This window comes from Desmodus rotundus, chromosome 4, assembly GCF_022682495.2.
Source record: "Desmodus rotundus isolate HL8 chromosome 4, HLdesRot8A.1, whole genome shotgun sequence".
Classification (NCBI taxonomy): Eukaryota; Metazoa; Chordata; class Mammalia; order Chiroptera; family Phyllostomidae; genus Desmodus; species Desmodus rotundus.
In genome coordinates, this window is record NC_071390.1 from 159,222,064 (window position 1) to 159,244,458 (window position 22,395).

At 44.1% G+C, this 22,395-nt stretch overlaps 1 protein-coding gene across 1 annotated transcript in view; it reads right to left on the bottom strand.

The window, feature by feature from the left end:
- Positions 1–22,395, bottom strand: part of NWD2 (NACHT and WD repeat domain containing 2) — a 135,974-nt gene that overhangs the window by 74,725 nt on the left and 38,854 nt on the right. The window contains exon 2 of the mRNA XM_024573743.3: positions 6,702–6,790. Within this exon, the coding sequence (XP_024429511.2) occupies positions 6,702–6,790 (89 nt within the window). The remainder of the gene's footprint in view (positions 1–6,701; positions 6,791–22,395) is intronic.

A 22,395-nucleotide genomic window follows, 5' to 3' on the forward strand; every position in this document is an offset into this window, starting at 1 on the left:
CCAGACCCCACAAATGATGCAATGCACTGCAATTCACTGCATCTCAGATAGCGGCTGCAGCCTGCTCCAACACTGCACGATACTGCCAATGGCATCAGGATGTGTGACACAGCACTGGTTTGTGTATGTGCTGCCGCAGGGAGTACAGACACGCCGATTATTTGTAAGATGAATCTTAATTTCTGAGATGTAAAAAAAAAAAAAGAAAACAAACCCAGGCATCTTAGAATGAATGAAAGTTGGTAAATACTGTTTAGGGAAGATTATCTGAGCAGCTGTGTACAGTCCGCACCAGAACACAAAAACACCCAGCCTCAGGGAAGATTGGGAAAAGGTCGCCACTGTCACTCAGCTGTTAAGAAAGGAAGGCTGAGTAAAGACAGAGCCTAGTGAGACGGAAAGGAAAGGCGAACTTGTAGGAAACACGTTGGCAGGTAAATCCAAAGGAACAATGGCAGTTCAGGTCTAGGTGTAAAGGGTGAAGAATGGATTGTATGCCAAGATTTTAAAGTCTGGAAAACAGGACATAGTAGCAAGTGAGAAGCTAGGAAAAGGAGACAGAAGGACGGGTTCTGTTTTAGATACATTAACATTAAAAAACTGGAGAAGTACCTCCCTGTCACTGTGGAGGAGAGAGAGCTGGAGATGCGGATGTGGCGTCACTCACTCATACACACCAGTTAAGGGGACAATAAAGCTCTTGCCGGGGGTCCGGGGAGGAAAAAAACCCAGGTGGGCAGGTGTGGGTTTCTGCTGCCAAAGCAACCACAGAGAGATGAAACCCTGAAGTGAAGGAGAGAAGAACAAATTCCAGATAACAGGACGCATCTTTGGAAGGAGCACCCACCCCTGTGGGGCCTTTGGGTGGCAGCACAATGTGATTGTGAGGCAGAGAGCGGGCTTGCAAGGTCCTGCTGAGGGAATAAGCTCCCACTTCCTCACACACCTAGGACCCCAAGAAGTGCCTGGCAGAGAGAAGGAGAAGGGCTGGGGGCCAGAAAACTTGCTAGGAGGCCAAGTTGATACACTTAACAGCAAGGGTATGTAGGGGAACTTTTTTTAGAAGCTATATTTAACAAAATTGCAAAAGGTAACAAATGGCACCCACCATGACTAACACTGATCATTCAGGATTGGGAAATAAGCATTTCCATCACTTGCCTCTTTTGATTTCAAACAAAGCTTCAGTGCTAAGACAGCTGCCAAATAACTGCTGAGCACCCATCTCAGTCTGTTGTCTCATCTATTAGAGCCATCAGTCCCAAGTCCACAGCACTTTTGGAAGTTGCATTAACTGTCTGAGGTTGTGCACCCTTATCAATGTCTGAAAATGATCAAATAAAAGAAAAAGCTCCTAATTCAGTAAGTGGAAACATTGTCTTAATCATTACCTGGAGTTTTCTTTTTCTACATGCACAAATGAATTTCCGTTCCTACTGTAACTCCTCTAGTTGTCGCTCTGTCACTCTCAGCTGGGCACCTGTCATTGGGCTCTCACCCCTGTCGGAATGGCACAACCTTGACGCCACTCCTGTCTAGGGCTGCTCTGTCCAGCACAGGAGCCCCTGGCCACATACGGTCGCTGGGCATCCGAGACGGAGCCAGTCAGAAGGGGGATGTGTTGTGAGTGCACCAATATGCACCGGCCTTGAAGACTTAGTATGAAAAGAGAATGTAGAATAACCTCCTTAATAATCTTTACACGGCTTATGTGTTGAGATGATAATGTTATGGATATAATGGCTTAAATAAAGTATATTATGCATAAATTTATTAATGAAATATATTAATAAATCTTGGCTGTTTCTTTTTATTTTTCTAGTATGTAATTAGTAGAAAAATTTAAAATTACATTTGTGGCTCATCTATGAGTCACATTATACTTCTGTGTAGCACTGTTCTAGAATTTCAGCTTCTGGGTCTAATTCATTCAGTCACTAAATTCACTTCAATCAATCAACATTCATTATGCATATAGTATGAGCCAGGTCCTATAAAAAATGCTGTTAATATGAAGATATAAATAACATCATTTCTGACCTCTAAGAGTTTTAGTTAGTGGAGTGAGGGCATTTTTAAAGTAATTAAAAAACAAGGAGGACTTCTGGTCAAGATGGCATCGCAGGTAAACACAGCTCGTCTCCTTGCACAACCACATCAAAATTATAACTAAAATATAGAACAACCATCACTCAGAACTCACAGAAATCGAGCTGAATGGAAGTCTGACAACTACGGAATTAAAGAAACCACATCCATCCAGACTGGCAGGAGGAGCAGAGAGGTAGAACAGGTTGGTCCCATATCCATGTGCAGTAAATAAAAATTCAGGAGAGATATCTTGGGGACGAGGAGTCCCAGCCCCACACCAGGCCCCTCAGCCTAGGGTTCCAGTGCCAGGAAGGTAAGTCCCCACTACTTCTGGCTGCAAAAACCAGTGGGGATTGAGTCAGTGGAAGCAACTAACGGAGTCCCAAGCATTTCCTCTTAAAGAGCCCACACATGGACTTACTCAGACTCACTCCCTCTGAGCTCCAGTGCCAGGTAGCAGCTTGAAAGGCAGTGGCATAGACATGGGAACTGAAGTGTCTGGTGTCAAGGCAACAGCTGCAGGACAGCTTTCTCTCAGACAGAAAGGTGGGCAAAAGCCATTGATCCTTTTCTGAACCCTCCCCCCACAGAAACACAGAGCTGGAAGAGGGGTGTTTTCTCTGAGACTCCATCGACCTGGCTAACACTGCTTGCCCCACCCTGGAGATCCCCTGAGACTCTGTTCCACCAAACTTACAGGCCCACCCAAGCTGTTAACAGTGGCTTTTCCATATGAATGACTGGTCTTGCTTGGCTCATGCTTCACAACTTCCTAAATCCCATCAAACAAGCAATAGCTGGCCTCAGTGAGCCCCAGCCTCCATACGTCTTGCTAAGTGGCCCAAGGTACAGCACTAGCAGCAGCCAGCCTAGATTCACAGCCTGGGAATCTCCGAGCCCAGCACAAGTAGCAGCCACCTCAGATTGCTTTACAGCTCAGGCACGGTGGCTCTGGGCAGAACACTGGCCCAGAGCATGCACACCCAGTGGACAGCTGCAGACCACGCTGGAGCACCACCACCTTGCCCTTGCACAGCTGATCCTCCACAGAGAGCAGAGGTTGGTGGTCAGTGGTCACATCCAGTTGTAGCAGCTGACTAGCCTGGGTGAATCCCCCCCCACTGACAGGCCAACAGCAATCAAGGCTGGACTACAAGAGGAGGCCCACATGGAGCCCACATGGAGGGCACACCTTGAGCACCCCGGTTCAGTGATAGGGGAGGCTGTGCCACTGGACCCTACAGGCGACCTACTACATCAGGCCATGCTACCATTATATCCTAACAATTTAAGTCACAGCAGCTCTACCTAATACATGGAACCAAACATAGGGAGGCTGCCAAATTGAGGAGACAAAAAAACATGGCCCAAATGAAAGAACAGATCAAAACTCCAGAAAAAGAACTAAACGAAATGGAGATAAGCAATCTATCAGATGTAGAGTTTAAAACCCTGGCTATAAGGATGCTGAAGGAACTTACTGAGGACCTCAACAGCATAAAAAAGATCCAGTCAGAAATGAAGGACACACTAATTGAAATAAAGAATAATTTGCAGGGAAACAATAAAGTCGATGAAGCTGAGACCAGGAGCAGGTGTATGACCTTCGGTGACTGAGATGAAGTGAGACAATTACTAGATGATCACTGAAGCAGCCGGGATAACACTAAGTTGAGTGGCTGGACTCAAATGAAAACTGCTTTCAAAATGGAGGTGCCCTGGTGCCCAGATCAGTCGAGAACCCCGTTAGAGGTCTCTACCCTAAGCAGGTTTACTGGGGGCTGGGTGGGGGGCTCAGGGAACCAGTGGGGACTGGGTGGGGGCTCAGGGAACCAGTGGGGACTGGGTGGCCTCAGTCCTGGGATAAGAATTCAGGGAACATAAAGGGGGAGATATTTGGGAGTCAATTATTTGGTTTGCTCTTGTATCCCTAATACCTGGAACATTGAGTGGAACATGGTCAAGGGTCAATAAACACGTCTTGAGTCATTCTTGATGAATGGTTGGGAGTTACGCATAGGATTTTAGGGGGGCAAAGAAAAGGGTACAAGATACATCTTGGGAGGGGTGGGGGATCAGAGAAGGCTTCCCTAAGCAACTAGTGTTTGGGCTGAGACTTCCTTCACTCACATGCTCATGTGGGCATTCATTCATCCATTCCACACGTTTTTACAGTTTTCCTACGTGAGGGGAACTATTCCAGGACCAGGAATATAGCTGTCACAAAGGCAGACACGTCCCTGCCTTTGAACTTACATTCTACAGGGAGAAAGACAATAAGCAAACCAACACATGAGCAAACAGAAAGATATCCAATATCGACACATGTAATGCAAACAACTAAACTAGGGCGAAGTAAAGGAGTGGCTAAGTGGTTGCTCTGGATTGGGTCACTAGGGAAGTAACATTTCAGTGGAGATCCGAAGGACAATAAGACGATGGGGAGGCGAGCCATTGCTACAGAGAGAGAACATCCAGGGGAAATCTTTAAATGGGAATGGGCTGGAAGTGTTCAAGGAACCAGATGGAGGACATGTAGCTGAAGGGCAGTGAGCAAAGAGGAGAGGGTATGACCTAAGATCAGATAGGAAGAGTTTTAGAAATCAGTAGGACTCAGGAGGTGATGCAGGGGCAGAGCCAGAGTGAAAAACGTACGTTGTAGGTGGAGAGAACAACATAAGCACAGGCAAGAGGCATGACTGGGATGTTTGAGCAACTCTAGGAAATTTGTTTCTTTGGGGTTCACAGCGCAACCACGGGGAGAATCCAGGCTACCATATGGGTAAAGCGGTTTTTCATGAAGTTTCTGGCACCATATTTTGTTGCAGTTGAAAAGAGAACTGTCTCTCTAGAAAACATATCTTCATGGAAATCTATAATGAACCTACCAGAAAAGAACACATCAAAAAGTGTATTCTTAGAAGGTTCAGCTCTCATATTGAGCTCCTATTGACTTTAGAAGCTGGAAAGCAAATGCAACCTTGTATATTTTATTCTGAACACAACCTTGGACCTGTAAGCTGTCACCACCCCAATTTTAGACACCAAGCTAAAGGACTGGCAGGTTAAGTCACCTGCAGTAGACAGCTGGGGCTCAGTTCCACGTCTGCTTTGCTCACCGCGGTTTTCACTGATGCCCAGCACTCTCATCAACTGATTCACTGAACCTGCCTGGAATGATCCTTGTCATCAATTTCGTGTATGCACCTCGCTTGCTATAGTTTTCTTTTAGCTTTATCTGTCTTCTCCTGTGCCTACCTGCCATTCAGAAAATATACTTTCTCTATATCTCTCCTCAGCTAATCCTAATCGATACCATGTTTTATGGGCACTGTTCTGTAGTTCGAAGACTTCCTCCCTCTATTAACAACAAGGATGCAAACTCAAACTCACTCCCTCAAAGAGGGGGTTAATGTGCTCGGGCACATTTCCCCTGCGAACTGGGCCCCCAAGGTGGTCTAAGCCTTTGGGAATTTTGACAGATCAACACTTTGCTTAACAGTTGAGACCCTGTTATCAGTAGAACCACCGGTAGATTCCTCGAAGAAGATAATGCTAAATTCAGAACAAGAAATTTAATTTTGGTTCCTAAGTTATCAAGCAAATGGTACCTTAGGAGCAGCCGTTCAGGAAGTGTCTCGGTGCCCTGCTGCTGCCGACATGACGCACCGAGACTGAAGTCATTGGAGACGATTATTTTACGCACCCCGTTAGAAGGCATCCTGAGGTGTGCCGAGATAAAACACATAAAACACGTAGGCAGGAGGAAACAAATGAAGGGTGGAATTTTCTTCCACTAACACTGGTGTTAAGTGTGAGTTTTGCAGTCTTACACCATAACCCCCTAGTGAGTATTCCTCACGTAACAATGTAAGTCTATAGTTAAAGTACAGCACTAGAGAATTAAGATTTCCACTGTGAATGAGGTTGAAGAATTCTGTCTAAATATTATCTGTTGCAGGAGCCATTTAGCTCCTCAATTTTTGGATGTCCAAGGTATATCCATGGTGTTAAGTATTGTTCTGTTAGGTGGCAAAATCAAGGGTGTCTACCAAGGTTTTCATAAACTTTAGTAATGGCTAAAACTCTCTCTTGGAAGGCTGATACAATTTATTTTTGTTGTTTGGTAAATGGTAAACCCCTGAAATGCTTGGGAAAAAGCACATTCTGCAATGTGAGTAAAACTAAAAGGCAAGAAAGAAGGCGAGAACTGCTAGCCTGCTGAAAGGCAATGCCTGAGAAGGCTGGCCCCGATTTTCAGATGCAAATCATTTCCAGAGGCCACAGCTTACAGACAGACAGGTGCTCAACACCCTTCACTCTTCTGATAGGACTGGAAATCATCAAAAAAGCAAATAAACATGGTTCAAAGAAAGAGACAAGACAAAAAAAGGCAGGATCTAAGAAACAGCATAACATGCAAAACATGAAAAGTGACTAAATATTTTATCTAGATTTTCCAGTGCTTCTTTTTACCCACTCTTATAGGAATGAAATTTTTCAGGGCTTAAAATTTGTCATTTATAGCACACAAGTGGTAACAAGAAACAAACAACAAATGTTAGTTATTTAGCCAACATAATTAAAAGTGAAATAAGTATCAGACTTACCTGAAATTCTAATCCATAATTTTCTCTGCAGAATTCTCTCAATTTAGGGTACACATTTTCTCTTAGTGTCTGTCTTTCTGCCCCCGTGTCTGTGGTAGGAAAAAAACACAAAGAAAGTGAATCATGTCCACATATATGTATTTCTGGGAAAAAATGAAAACTTACAAATAAACATCAACATTAGTATAATCAAGTTGGGGCGCTGCATTTTAAAATAATGGGATATTTTACTGCAGGGGTATACCTGCTCTTTCTTTCCTTTTTATCGACTTTATCGAGGTGACACGTTAACAAAATCGTACAGGTCTCGGGTGCACAATTCCACAACACATCATCTGTGCACTGTATTGTGGGTTCACCACCCCAAGTCAATTCTCTGTCCATCATCATTTAGCTCCCCTTTACCTTCCACCTTCCTCCAGCAATCATCACGCTGTCACCTGTGCCTGTGAGCTTTCTCTCTCTTTTTTCCCTTTTTGCTCACCAGGGAGACCTGCCCCTAAAGCAGCAGGGGAGCAGAGATCCCCACCCGGCTTGCACAAGAAGCCTGGCAAATGGCTGGGAGCCCGAAGGTCACTGGTTAGTATGCTGACAGAGCTGAGAGTTCACAGCTGATTCTTTCCTTATGTCCATGGAGCCCCTCGCATGGAGCTTGGGATTATCCATGACCCCACTGTCTTTGGACAAGGTAGAAGAAACACTGTATAGGGTTATCAGTTGGTTTGTTTCCCCAACAAGTGTAAGTTTCAAAACACACACATACACACACAAATTTAGTTTCTGAATTCCAGAAAATCCAGACTCTATCCCAATTGCCTATAGTATTTAGAAATACTCTGACTTTAAAAAATTTAGTACAGCATCCCCGCAGTCAGCACAATGATCAGGAGAGGCAAATTGTGGGACCCAACACCCCCAAAGAGCAGATTCCACACACCGTATATTCAACTGTCCCGTGGTTTCACAGACTACCATCTTCGCCCTGGGTTAGGGACTCCTGTTAGGTCAAAGCGGGTTAGCTTACACCTGCCACACTGTATAAGAGCTTTGAAATACAATGTTTATTTTTCATGCCATGAAAAATGCAAGAAGAAACAGCGAATCTGAGGCCAGAAGAACCCGGGACTACGTGTGTACTTAATGTTGAACGTCTGCGCGGAACGGGATCCAAAGCCGCCGTGCCGGGCAGCGTGGGTGTCGGTGACAACACCGCGAGATTCCCACCGTGAAGACGGGCTGCGCCCTGCCCCACGACCTTCAGTGAAAGATGAAACACAGAGCTTTGAAAAGTCAGGTTAACGTGTTATCTCATGAAAAATACCGTTTGCTCATAAAAAGTACCATCTGCTCCATATGCGTCAATCCCAGCCCTGACTGGGAAACATTCGCCTGCCACATTTATAACTAAGGAACCCGGTTAAAAGAATGTCCTTATTATTCTCAAGCGCATCTGTCCATGCAAACTCCAACATATGCTATGCTGACCTGCTCTACTTTCCCACGTTCAGAAGCCTAGTTGGAGATGTAAATAACCAGTCTCCGGAGTCTGAAATGCAGCGGCAGCCTGTCAGAGTGGCAGGAACCCGTGTTTACATGGGAACCAAAGATTCAGTACAAGGGCTTCCAGATTACCCTGTGATGCAAACAAAGAGTGCCTCTTCCCACCGCAGATCCAGCCCGGACCCACGACCAAAGGAAAGCAGGTGGACCATGCTGAGGAGCGGTGCCTTTGAGCAGTGCCCACTGGCTGTTCCGGTGCTGGTGGAGGCAGTCTATGAAGCTTTTATTATTTTATGAAATTTATATAATCTTGGAATCAGACTCCGATCCTTCGTCACCCCATTTTAATGGTTGAAAACACTACCTTTGTAGTAAAGCTGATAGTATTCAAACACTCTCCTAAAAGGCTTCAGATGTTTAAACCCAAAATAACAAAAAATATACTTTAAAAATAAACAAATATGATCAGATGTGGGAGTTGGGGTTATATTAAGCCAGGATTATTGTTAAGATATCCTTTTAAAAAGTATCAAAATAATAGATGAAAAATTAGGAAACAAGGAGTAGAAATTATTTGTTGCTTAGTGTCTTTCTTGTAAGTCTGGTAACTAAATACTGACTGTGCACTAGCAAGGAGGCCGACGGGAATACAGCCCCTAATCACTTAGCAGCTACTGAGCGCTCGCTACAGTCTCGTTGTGTGCTAAGTATTTCTATGTGAATTCCTTAGTCACTTCTGACCACAACCTATGGCATAGGTAAAATTACTATTCCTTAATTTTTTTAAGAGGAAATTAAAAAATCAAGAAGATAAATAGGAGACTTATTTGAGGTCATATGACCATTAAGTTAGAGATTTCAGATTTGAATCTACAGAGTCAGACGCCATAGTTTGCTCTAACCATAGAACACATGCAACTGTGCAAGGAATCAATCCTTGCAAATGATAAATGCAGGAACTTCGGAGAATGGTTAAAAGATGTTGGAGCTCTAACATTTATAAAACAAAAAAACCTGGGTTACCCTTAACGGACTCATCCCTTTCTATAATACACCTTCAACAGCCAACTCGTCAGTAAGCTGACTTTCTCCATCTATCTCTAAACAAATCTCGAATCAGTCTACTTCTCTGCACCCCAAACTCATCTCTCAGCTGGATTCTGTCTCCCTGGTGCCATACCTGCCCCTTCAGTCCACTCTACACATGTAGAGTGTGTACAACATGTGAATCAGATCACGTCACTATGTTAACATCCTCCAGCAGCTCTTCAGGGACCCTGGAGTGAAATCCAATTCCCCCCCTTGCCTGTTCACCCTCTCCCTGAGCTCCTCTCTCGCCAAGTTCCCAGTTCATGTCACTCCGGACTGGCGTTCGTGTGCTTCCAGACTGCACTCTCACCCACGGCCTTTGCTCTCCCTGTGCCTTCCCCTGCAACACTCAGCCCTGTGGTCATCTGACGGCATCTCCTGCCATTCAAGTGTCAGCCTGAATGCCACCTTCCCAGACAGCCCTTCTGAGCCCTCCATCTACAGCACCACCACCTCTTACATCCTATTCTTCCAATTCTCTGCACATTACTCATCGCTACTGTTGGCATTGGTTTACCATCTCCCCCACTGCATTATGAGCTCACCCGGAGTCAGAACTTTCTTTTGTGTCACTCACTGCTGTGCCCCCAGAGATTAGAGTTTGCTCAATTAAGGAATGAATGAATGAGAACCCCCACCCCCCCCCACACACAAACACACAGGCACTGGGGACCAAGATGAGCTGACAGGCAGTGCTTCCCTGTAATTACCTCCAGAAAGAGGCAGGCACCCTAGACGACAGTGTGTCATTGCAGAGACACAGAATCAAGACTGAGTGAAACTGGGAAATGAAACCACGGATTTAGAAAGGTGGTTTCGTGAGGGAAGTGAACAAACTGAAATACCGATTTCTTTTCTGGTTTCTGTGTTTCTGGGAGAACAACACTAATACATCTCACCAAGTCACTGTGAACCTTTCTAAGAATGTGGAGGGAGCCTACGTGCATATCTGAAAGGCACTCTGTGTTATTATTACTACAAAAATGACTCAGATTTTCCCTTACATTTTTAATAGAGAATGATTGGCTCTGGAAATAGAACAGTAATTAAGATAGAATGGATTAATTATGATGGGTGACAGAGAAGCTGGCTTCATTATGTAAAAAAGCCTGATTCACACTGACAGCAAATCCGGATGTCGGCAATTAAAAAACATCAGAATGTCATGAACAGGAAAAATTAAGTCAAAGGATGTCACATGTAAAAAGGGAGCTCTTAAAAAAGTGTGGACCAGAGACAAGGCCTGCCAGCATTTACTCTCTATACATAGTCAATGCATCCATTTGTTATCTGCCTAGCCCCGTCGTGCTTCGGTAAAAGGTACATTAACACTTTGGCAGCACTATTAGGTTTTTAAGGTGTGGCTTTCTAAATAATTCCTCAATGATTGCAGAGTTAATGAAGGTCCCTGTGCAGCATGTGAGTTACCTACAGGAAGCACATTAGTTGGGGAGGGGTGGAACTGTTAATCATTACCATTACCCAACATCAAGAAGGGTTTAGATTACGAAGTTTCATTAAAAATAAGGGTGCCAAAACGATCGTGTTGGATTGGAACCTCTTACTGCCCCTTCCTCACCCAGAGTTAAGGCCATGAACAGTAGTTAAGTCTTTTTCTTCTTGGAAGCTCAGGAATTTTATTTTGGATCCACCCCATGCCATCTGTCGTTGCAGCCTCGTCTCCAGAATTCTATATATTTGTTCTTGCCTGGATTCTCCCTCTTTACCGGGTCCACTTAGTCAGTCACTCATGTGCACATCTATCTGGCGTCTATTGTTTGGGTTGATTTCTTGTTTGCTGGGTTCCCAGAGGCTGTGTCTTCTCCCTCTAAGTCCTCTGTGCCCAACCAGCCCCAGTCGCCCTTCCTTATTTCACTATCAGCAAATTCTGTCAATGTTGTCGTAAACATCTCTTGAATTTGGTCACTATTTTGCACTCACCATCTCTGACCCTGAGAGTCCAACAGTCTCCTATTTGATTGACCAGATATCTGTCCCTCCTCATCACAGACAAGATAAAAGCAGAAACTAGTTTGCTCATTAAAGTTCTGGCTGGTATCTGGTGGCCTGGAGGGTAAAGGCCAGAATGTTCAGCAGATGTACATGTGTGTTCTAGTGAAGTTCCCCCTTCTACTGCTCTTCATCGTGTACTTACTCTCCCTAGTATTTTTCAGATACGAATTAAACCTGAACTACGCCTCAGCACATACTACTTATGATGTTCAGAATTCCCTATCTGTTGCATTCTCTTTGCTCAGCAGACCCCCACCCTTCTGAGTCCCAATCAAAGGCAGCATACTTTATGAATTCTTACTAGTCAGGACACATATACTCTCTCTGGGTGACCCCACAGCACTCTGTGCACCCCTATATAACATCATGCATTGTACTTTATTGTAATTATTTTTATTTTGTTTTCCCCATTAGACCTGTGAATTCATGGAAGGCTGCGACTTTCTTATACATCTTTATATCACAAAAATTAGAGCGGACCCCAGAATGTAGTTAGAACTCAATAAAGGAATGAGCACGAAGGTTCTGTTATAATGAAAACATTAATTAAATCCAAATAAAGAATTTGTCCCTATTGTCAAAATAAAAAGACAACCCATAGAACTGGAGAACATATTCACTGACACATCTGATAAGGGGTTAATATCCAAAATTTATAAAGTAGTCACAAAACTCAACACCCTCCCCCCGAAAAAAAAAACCCAATTAAAAAATGGGTAAAGCACCTGAATAGATACTTCTCCAAAGAGGACATACAGATGGCCAATAGACATATGAAAAGATGCTCAACATCACTAATCATCAGAGAAATACAAATAAAAACCACAATGAGACACATTTCTCACCTGTCAGAATGGCTGTCATCAATATATCAACAAACAAGTGCTGGTGAGGATGTGGAGAAAGGGGAACCCTTTTGCACTGTTGGTGGGAATGCAGGCTGGTGCAGCCACTATGGAAAGCAGTATGGAAATACCTCAAAAATTAAAAATGGATCTGCCTTTTGACCCAGCAATCCCGCTTCTGGGAATATATCCGAAGGTACCCAAATCAAAAGAACATAAGCACCCCTATGTTCATTGCAGTGTTATTTACAATCACCAAGATAAGGAAGCAGCCCAAGTGTCCATCAATACACGAGCAGATAAAACTATGGGACATTTACACAATGGAATTCTACTCAGCAATAAAAAAGAAGAAAATGTTACTCTCTGCAACAGTATGGACGGACTTGGAGAACATTATGCTAAGTGAACTAAGCCAGTCAGAGAAAGACACATACCACATGATTTCACTCATATGTGGAATCTAATGAACAAACTGAACTAAAAAGCAAAACAGGGACAGACTCATAGATGGAGAATATTTGACAGCTAGGTGGGGGGAGAGGGGAAGTTAAGGGGTGGAGGGATTGAGCAAAAACAAAAAAGGCCTCATGGACATGGACAACAGTGTGGTGGGGGAAGGGGGTATAAGGGGACTAAATGGTAATGGAAATAAATATAATAAAGATATATATAAAAAATTAAAATTTGAAAATTTTGTCAAAAGTAAAAAAATCAAAATCCAATGTCATTTTCAAATAATATTTATGTTGACAGCATTAACAGTCACGTGTGACTCTGGGGTGATGTTACAAAACATATGACAGAGTATGACACAGTAAAGAGTTTAGGAGATCCTCTTCCCAATAAGCAAGAATAAAACCAAACAAAACTGTCAAAATAAGCTTTTAAATGCAATGTAAACCAACCCAAGACCAACGGCATAAACCAAATCAGGAAGTGGTTATTCATGAAAAACAACTGAATTTTGGATAACAACAGTGGGGTCTTATGGGATTCTTGCCCGGGCTTCTTCCACCACCCCTGAACCACACTACACAGCCCCATCTTAGAGAAGGTCATGCTGTCAACAGAAACAACTTATTAACAGGGAGGACTTCTCTTGATTTAGGGCTGAGTGTGGGAATCTCCTTGCCCATTGGTGTTAGTAGAGGTAGCGGCCTCAGAGGTAGCCAAATGGGGAGGTCTAGTGGTTCAGGTAGCCTGCAGCTTCATCCATATTTCATAAAGAGATCAAGGAAATAAATAGCCATCAAGGGCCTTGATAAGCTCTCCACAAATTCCTGACTGATGGGAAGGCTACCCACAAACATAAGAGAACTAAACACGAAAAACGCACTGAATATCCATATACTCCTGGCTGACTCTGAGGCTCTGTATTGACACACGGGCAGTGGAAACACGAGGAGGCCTGGTGGAAAGTAAGAGATTTAAATGCTGACTAAACATTGCATTTGTTCCCCACCCACACGGACCCACTGGTGGAGAGTGGGGGCCTTGCTGGCTCGAGGTGCTGTATTTGAAAAGAACTTCTGACAAATCACTGACTAACACCAAAGTATGCGGGTAAGTGGGTGCTTCCTGGGGAGCCAGGCATCCTCACCCTCATCATCACCACCACCACCAAATAACTGGGCAGAGACATCAGCAGCCCACACAGTGGGAAACTGGTTCCACAGATTTAGTCCAAGCGAGTTACTAAACAAACCAAAAAGGAAAAAGAAAAACCACACACACACACACACACACAAAGAAAAGAACAAATTAAAAAACAGCACTCTGAGGTAAAAATCAGACTCCATATTTGTTATAATGCATTACCTTAAAATGTCCAGTTTTCAAATAAAATTATGATATATACAAAGAAATAGAAAAGTAGGACACACATTCAGGAGAAATAAGCTGCCCCTGAGTTTATGTATTGGATTCAGTTGACAAAGACTTCAAAACACCCGTTATAAATATATTCAAAGAACTTAAAGTAACTGTGTTTAAAGATTAAAGAAAAATGAATGAGGTTCCGTAAACCTATGGGACGCTAATTACAGTGATACACGTGTAATGGGAGTCCCAGAAGGATAAGAGGTAGAGAAAGGAGGGAAAATATTTTACAGAAATAACTTCCAAATATCCAAAATTTATTAGAAAACATTAATCTACAAATTTGAAATGTTTAGCCCTTGCTGGTACGGCTCAGTTGGTTGGGTGGTATCCACAAACTGAAAGGTCACCGGTTCTATTCCCAGTCAGGGCTCATGCCTGGGTTGCGGGTTTGGTCCCCAGTTGGGGATGTACAGAAGACAGCCAATTGATGTTTCTCTCTCATATTAATGTTTTTTTCTCTCTTTAACATTAAAAAAAAATCTACTTCAAAATGTTCAAAGGACCCAGGTAAAATAAACACTAAGAGGTTCACACTCAGACACATAGTCAAATAGTTGAAACCAAATAGAGAAAAACGACTCATTACACGTAGGGGAACCACACAATTAAAGGCTCACTTCTCATCAGAAGGTCAACATGAGTGACTACTGCTTCTTCATCAAATACAGATTTAGCTTTGCTCCATTCCTTTTGCCTCCTAAATACAAATTACGAGCATAGTTAATAATGAAACTGTCTGTTTTCTGAGAGCAACCCTGTAGAAGAAAGCCACACTTCTCCCCCAGCTACCGGAACACAAGGCCAACCCTGATCATGACCAGTCATTACAGAGTGCGCAGCCCTCACACTGCGGGCGCTGCCTCCGCGCAGCGAGCCAACTCACCCCTCTTTGGTCGGCCACTGCGGTATTCCCGGGGCGGGTCTTTGGCTGGAGGACATCAACAATCACTTTGTAGTGGAGACACCTGGCAGACACCACCTTAACCGAGCAACCAATTAGCACTACCGGAAATGGAACAAGTCAACAGCGTCCTCCTCCTGACAAAATGTACCGAGGAGAACACGTCACTTTTATTCCTACCAAAAATGCACAATATAAACGTACCCAGGAAGAAACGTCAAACCACACGGAAGACATTCTGAAAAATAATTGAGGCCCAGTTAAAAACATGAAAGTCAACAACGAAGGAACTGTACTGAGTCAAGAGACGGCTAAAGAGACGTGAGAGCGGAGGGCAACACGTGATCCAGTGTTCCCGCGGCCACGGGTGAGCCCTTAGAGTGTCTACAGCTTAGGTAATCACTGAATTCTCACTGATCTCCTCGTTTTGACAACTGTATTGCGGCTACAGAAGAGAGTGTCCTTATTTACTAAATACGCACTAAGACAGGTGTGAAGGATAGACATGCACGTTGGAATTGTGTGTGTGTATATATACACACACACACACACACACACAGAGGGATAAAGCACCTGTGGCAAAATGTTAACATCTGCGGAACCTGGGTGAGTGGTATACAGAAATTACTGTCCTTTACTTGACACTTTTCTGTCCGTCTGGAACTACAGCGGACTCTCGTGGTTTGCAGTAGTTGCGTTCCACCAAGTTGTTGGGAACACAGGATTAGTGAATTCTGAAGCACTGCCCCCGACAGAAATACACGGTAGACTCTGGAAGGCCTCTGGTCACCATACTGTGATCCACAGGCCAATGCAAAACTCCGTCTCACGTGTGTTCTGCTTAAAGGCACCTTATTTGGAACGCAGTGCCGGTTCGTTAACACCCACCGGCCAACGGCACTCACTGTAAGCCATGCCTGAGCGAAGCTCATCGAGCGCAGACTGAGAGAAAGACCACACTTGTCCACAGCTTGAGAGCGGACACAGGAGGGCACTGCACCATCACCCTGTTCAACCTGGACAACTGTGCTGCTGGGCAGCTCAGGTTTTTCCTCTCTGCACACGTCCACAAATGACCGCAAAAGCCCCGGGGGTGCTGATTTCGGGTTTCAAGTAAATTCTAGTGAGTGGGTGAATTCACAAATATGGCATCTGTGAATAATGAGGATCACCTGTACATCAAAATAGAGAGTTAAGAAAACCTACTTTCAACCTGGAAGACTAGAAAATGGTGTCACAATAAATGACTTGCGATCACTGGGCAGGGGAGGTGTTCTGGGAGGGGAGATGCCATTTAATTCAGGATATTGCGGGTTTGAAAGGTTGTCCCAGAAACGCCTTAAAGACATCTGGAAATCCCGGAGCTGGTGAAGGTCAAGGCAGAGTAGGGAATGGGGTCACGGATGTACTGATGCCGGCTTACAGATGGCTGACGCTATGGGCAGACAGACCCGGGACAGAGCACCCAGGAGCCAGACCTGGCGCCTGACCCGCAGCCCACACGAGGATTAACTCGCTGAGAGGGAGAAGGGCAGAATCAAGGCTAACGAGTCAGGAGTGCGGCACACAGTGGAACCTGCCTTTGTTTCGGCAAAGGTTACTAAACAAGTGAGCTGAGTAGGGAGCAGCAGGCGGGAGTCAGCGACAGAGTTTCAGTCCAAAATGACAAATGAATTTGACGAGTGAGAGCTTTCCAGATCGGACCAGCTGCATTAAAAGGCGGACTCTCTGCCATCAGGGGTATTCCAACACAGGCTGCAGGGTCAGTTACCCCAGTGGAAGCATCTCTGAAATGCTTCGATTGCACGATCTTTTAAGAGCTGTGTAATTCTAATATTCTATGGCTGATTTTTGGCAGACTCTTCTTTGGCGACGAATGATTGCCATGCATTTCATCAATCCTGAAGCAGGTCTGACATCCATAAACACAGTCAAACCTATCGAATTGGGCAAATTTTTGTCACAGAAAAGAGCCATGGTCCACACCACTGGAATATCTGGAACACAGAGAAAAGGGCAGAAGCCACATCTTTGCCACTGTTGTCCATCCTCTTCCTTAGTTTGCTTTGTTATTTCGTGAATAATCAACACGTGAGGTGGACTTCTGGGGCCTGGAACACACCCCTCCTAGATGCTCCTTACAGAAAGTCAGCATGAAACGAGTCCTCCAGAAGTGTAAATGAACGCTTGGGCTTGAGGGAGGGAGTGGGGCAAAAAAGAAGACAGTCCTGAAAATTCCATCTTAGGTTGTGGTCTTGGGTACCAAGGATTTCTCTGAAATAGCCACGCATCCCTGCCTGTGAGCGGCACACCTGTTTCACCACATCAGCTCTGCGGTTTCCCTCCTTACGTTCGCTCACCTGACAACACAGAGAGCCTTGCTTTCTGTAAAGGGGAATAAGAGGCTTCCTGTGACCTGTCTTCTGACATTCCTATAAACCTTAGCTGTGCTTTTGAGTAGCTTAGAATAGAGAAGAATGTTCACTGACAAGCCTCCTCTGGTTTTCTGAAGTCCAAATTTCTCTCTTTTTAAAAAATGCACAGTGTCCTAGACTTGACATTTGCTAAGTACTAACCAATAGTACATGGTTTGCAACAGCTGGTAGAAATAATAGATGAAGTCTTCTTCCACATTAACAAGGAAGTATTTAAAGTCCTTAACACTGTTACTAGCAAAAGCAAATATTCATTCTTTATATAAATTTCTTTCACTATGCACTGTCAACACAACCCTCCAAATAAACACACAATTCACCACATGGTTACAAAATCAACTAAACGTAGAAACATATGAGATAGAGAGGAAGGGAATTAATCCGTTTTGGCAACACATGAAATACTGAAGTAAGAAACATTCATATGTCATAGTGGATGTTCATTAACAACCAGCAAGTTGGAAGACCACATTTTAGTTGACATTTTTGTTCTAAAGCATCCTTACGAAGGTATCAGTTAGGTATTGCAATAGTTCCCATAATGACCGCTTTTTGGAACAAACGTTGATTTGTTAGATACTGCTAATGAATTAAATTATCAGCAAACATGCACTGAGCCCTTGCCACGTGGAAAGCACTGTCCTGCCGGTGTGGAGGGTACGAGAGACCTGCCGTACCCCAGGTCTGTGAACAGACATTGGCATAAATGTCTACAATCTAGAGAGCACGTGGCGGCAAATGTTAACAATAATGTTTGTTATGGTTTCAGAGAGGAAAAGGGAGGGAGACGTAGTGTTGACATGAGTCCCAGTGCCAGCCTACTACAACTGATTGGACACTGACCAGCCTCAACTAGTCATTTGAAAAAATACTTCAGAAATAGACTGAATCTGTTTCATAAGCACAGAGACTTTAGTGAATGCAGTCTGGGTCTCCACGTACGTTGGGACACCGCAGGGTCTCGATACCTGCTCTGTAGGGAGCTCAGGGTGGCGGGGATGGGGGGCGGGGGCAGGGAGAGCAGGTATGACCGACTCACTGGCCCCGGTTCTCTGTGCTGACCTTCTAAGCAGGGCTGTCTGAGCTTTTGGCATCTCTGGGCCACACTGGAAGCAGATCAGTTGTCTTGGCCCACACATCAAAACCACAAACACCAAAGAAAACAAAAAAATCTCATAATGTTTTAAGTAAATTTACAACTTTGTGTCGGGCCACATTCTTAGCCGCCCTGGGATGCATGTGGCCCGCGGGCCATGGTTTGGACACCCCTGTAGGGAACGCACCTCCTGGGTGGGGCAACAGGGAGAAGTCATCAAATGTGCTAAGGTATATACAATGTACTCCCTTTGGTATATTTAAGGATTGTTAGATTTGAGCTTTAGCAACATTAAAAAAACAAACACCACCACCAACAAAAAACCCAGAAAAAAAACACTAATGCTGTGTGATCCTGTTCAGATAAATAACCCAGTCACATGAGTGTTCAGTTTGAGGTACATCGGTGTGCATGGAGTCAGCTCACGTTCAGAGAACGTTTCCGGTATTTTCCAGAAATGACATAATTCCAGCAGAGCTTAAGGAGCTACCTACACCAAAGGTATAAATAGATGGTGTCTTGATTTTAATGTTTTGATATAACTTTAAATACCTTGATCGTTATGTATTTACGGATGTGTTTACCTGGTCTCATCACTACAGGGGGGAATTGTCTTGGTGATATCACACCGTATGAAGAACATTAATACAGTTTACATAGAAGAAAAGAGCAAAACAAAGTATTAGCAAAGTTATCTTCTTGCGCTAATGCTTTCATGAATAATATATTATTGTTAGTGTGAACTTCTGACTACTACTCACAGCTAAAGGTTGTAAAAGTTTCCTTGTAATCCATTAGAGGATGTTTTCACTTTACTTTTTTCCCAAAGTGTCAGGATTGTATGTTATAAAAATCCTTTCAACATTTGCTTTCAAATAAAATATTCAATGCTCAGTGCTTTCACGGAACATTCTCCCTTTAAGCTAAGTGCCTCATGCTGCTTCCACACGCCCGTACGTGAACTGCTGCATATTCCCTTTACCCTGGCTCACCCCTGCTGTCCTTCAGGTATCAGCTTAAAGGCAGTTTCTTCCAGGAAGCCGTTACACTAAAGGTAAATATCTGCACGGAGCCCACTAGGTTGATGCAATTAAAGTTAAATTTACAAAAAGGTACTGGAGATTTTATCAGCAACAGTATATAATTCAATGCAGCAGGTGAATCCCGGGATTTTTTTTGCTTATATAATCTTATGTGGGGTAAAAACAATGTTGCAGTTTTTAAAGTCTTAGAGCAATCCTTAGATTGGACTTATTTTTGTTACAGTGACTTCATTTTATTACGAAGTACTAAATAATGCAAGAAAATCAAAGTGATACAAAAGAACTCGGCCACATTTAGTTACTTAGACATTGCTGAACTGACTGCTCGGGGAAGGCCGGCAGGTGAGTCTGGGTATCGCTGCAGTGCTCCGGGGCTGTCTGGAGCCTTTGAAGGAGGCGGCTGAACTCAGGCCTTTGGTCGAAGAAGCCCTGTGATCCCTTTTAGGTTCGCTCTCGGGGTTCTAGACTAGACAGACCTGCCTATTTTAACAAGCCTGATTAGACCCAAACCTTCTCATATCATTTTTAATTCTAGGACTCCTTAAATCTTGCTCTTTGAACTGTTTCTTTTTGAAACAGTAGCACAACCCATTCTAGATTACACTCATAGAGCAAACCCAATACATCCATAATTTATCCGCGGTGTGAAGAGTGAAAATGATGACGTCCCTATGTATCAAATACCCTTACCTTCTCATGGTAAGAAACCTGCTGGATTTACCCCGTATCTTCCTCCAGCCCTCAGTGTTTGTCCTCTTCCTCCTTGCTCTGTTTCCAACTTTCCGACATGCCAGGCATTGCCTCATGCTGTTTCCACACGCCGGTAAGCGAACTCCTGCATATTCCTTTACGCTGGCTCACCCCTGCTGTCCTTCAGGTATCAGCTTACAGGCAGTTTCTTCCAGGAAGCCTTCTCTGACTACCTACATTCTCCCTAAAGACCTAAGTTACACCTTCCCACTGTGTACTCCTGCAACACCCTGCGCTTGTGCTTTGTGACACGTGGCACACCTGTAACCACTGAGGGTGGCTTTCAACTCTGGGCCGACACTCCTGAGGACAGGGGCCCTGTTTATCTTGTGAGGGCTGTGTCCTCATTGCCTGACACATCGGAGAGGCTCAGGAAATGTTTTTTGAGCATAATAAATGAATGAGTAATAGTTATTGGCTATATGTATGTGACTTCCACATGTTTGACTCACCTTGTAATTGCTACAACATGAGCTCTTACTAAATGCTGGCTGAATTTATTTCTGAAGTGGTGTGGAACTAACTTACCAAGGGCAGTTTCCTCCTCCCTTGGCTTACTTGTCACTGTAAAAAAGAAATCAGACGGTGGCTGGGAGAGAAGCAGAACTAAAATAGCATCCTCGGACAATTACACTGTTGTGGAAACAAAAAATGTATTGTTCACTCAACCTTCAGGCAGGACACCTATGCACATGGCCAAATACAACCATTGCTTTTTTTTTTTTTTTAAAGAGGAAAAAAATCATTTGCTCATAAATGGTTACTTGGAACTAATCTATGGTGGAAAACATCACAATTGCCTCTGAGGTTGGGGACTGGGACCGATTGGAAGGGACATGAGGGAACTTTCAGGAGATACGAAAGTTCCACACTTGGCTTACAGGTTATTCCACCGACATGGACATTTTGAAGCTCGGTGGATGGAGCACTCAGGATCTGTGCATTTCACAGCATGTAAAATTTACGTCAAAAAGCAAAGGAAAGACCCGTCAATAAATATTGAACTCTATTAAATGATATGCATGACCTGATATGTTAAGTGTAGAGTATACTGATGACTGCAATTTACTTTGAAATGCATGTAATAAAAACAATTGATGGAGAAAGAAACACAATAAAGCAGAAATGTGAAATATTAATCATGGAATAGAGGTGGTAGGAATATGATTGTTTACTATACCTTTCTGTCAACATCCCTGTATATTTGAAAGTTTTCATTAAGAATCTTGGGGAAAATGGTTGCTTGGGCTCATTTAGATGCAGGTATATTATTAGCAACCAAAAGCTGAGTACTGATCTCCAGAGCCCTTCACCTATGCAAAGTCAGAAATTAAGATCATGGACCAAAGGTTAGAATAGAGTAATGAATAAATTGTAAAAATCTCAGGAAAATGATAAAAAGTTCTCATTATGTGTGATTGATCAACTCATTCATTCATTCAATAAGTATTTTTGGAACTCCCAGTATGTACCAGAAACTGTTAGCTTAGGCAGCTAGTTGCTGACGAAGAATGGGAGCAAACGGAGCCAGACAACATCTAATTAAGCAGGATTAACTAGGAAGCTACAGCTTCCAGACACTCCAGGGGATGGCTGCATTGCCTCGCCAAGGGGGGACTCACATCCCTCCCTTCCCCAGAGCAGAGTGGGCAGGAAGGACCAGCTTTCCAGTCTCTCCAGGCAACAGCCAGTTCATCCCCCCAGATTACTGAGGGGGGAGAGAACCAGTAGAGGGTAATTCCTGTGCTGAGGCCTGCATGGTCAAAGGCAGGATGGCACAGGGCGAGGGCCCTGCACTAGCCTGGGAGGGGCCAGGAAAGAGACCAGGTGGTTTAAAAACAGCCTGCTCTTTCCCAAGCCTAAGGTAATACAACAAAAGCTTAACAAAGGCCCAGGGTTCATGCAGTAACTCGTTTGTTCTTGTGCCTACGTGCAGGCTGGTTGTGGCCCAAGCACAGCCCCGGTGGCAGACACGCGGGTGGGAAAACAAGACGCAGAGAAGTTCTGCATCTGGGTCCCGGCCCTCCTGGGCCTGAAAGGGTGCAGGCGTGTGGCCGCAGAGTCTGGGCCTCTTCCACAGCGAGACGGAGCCGAGCCACCTGTTCGTGGATGAGGTACCAGGCACCTGGGGACAGTCC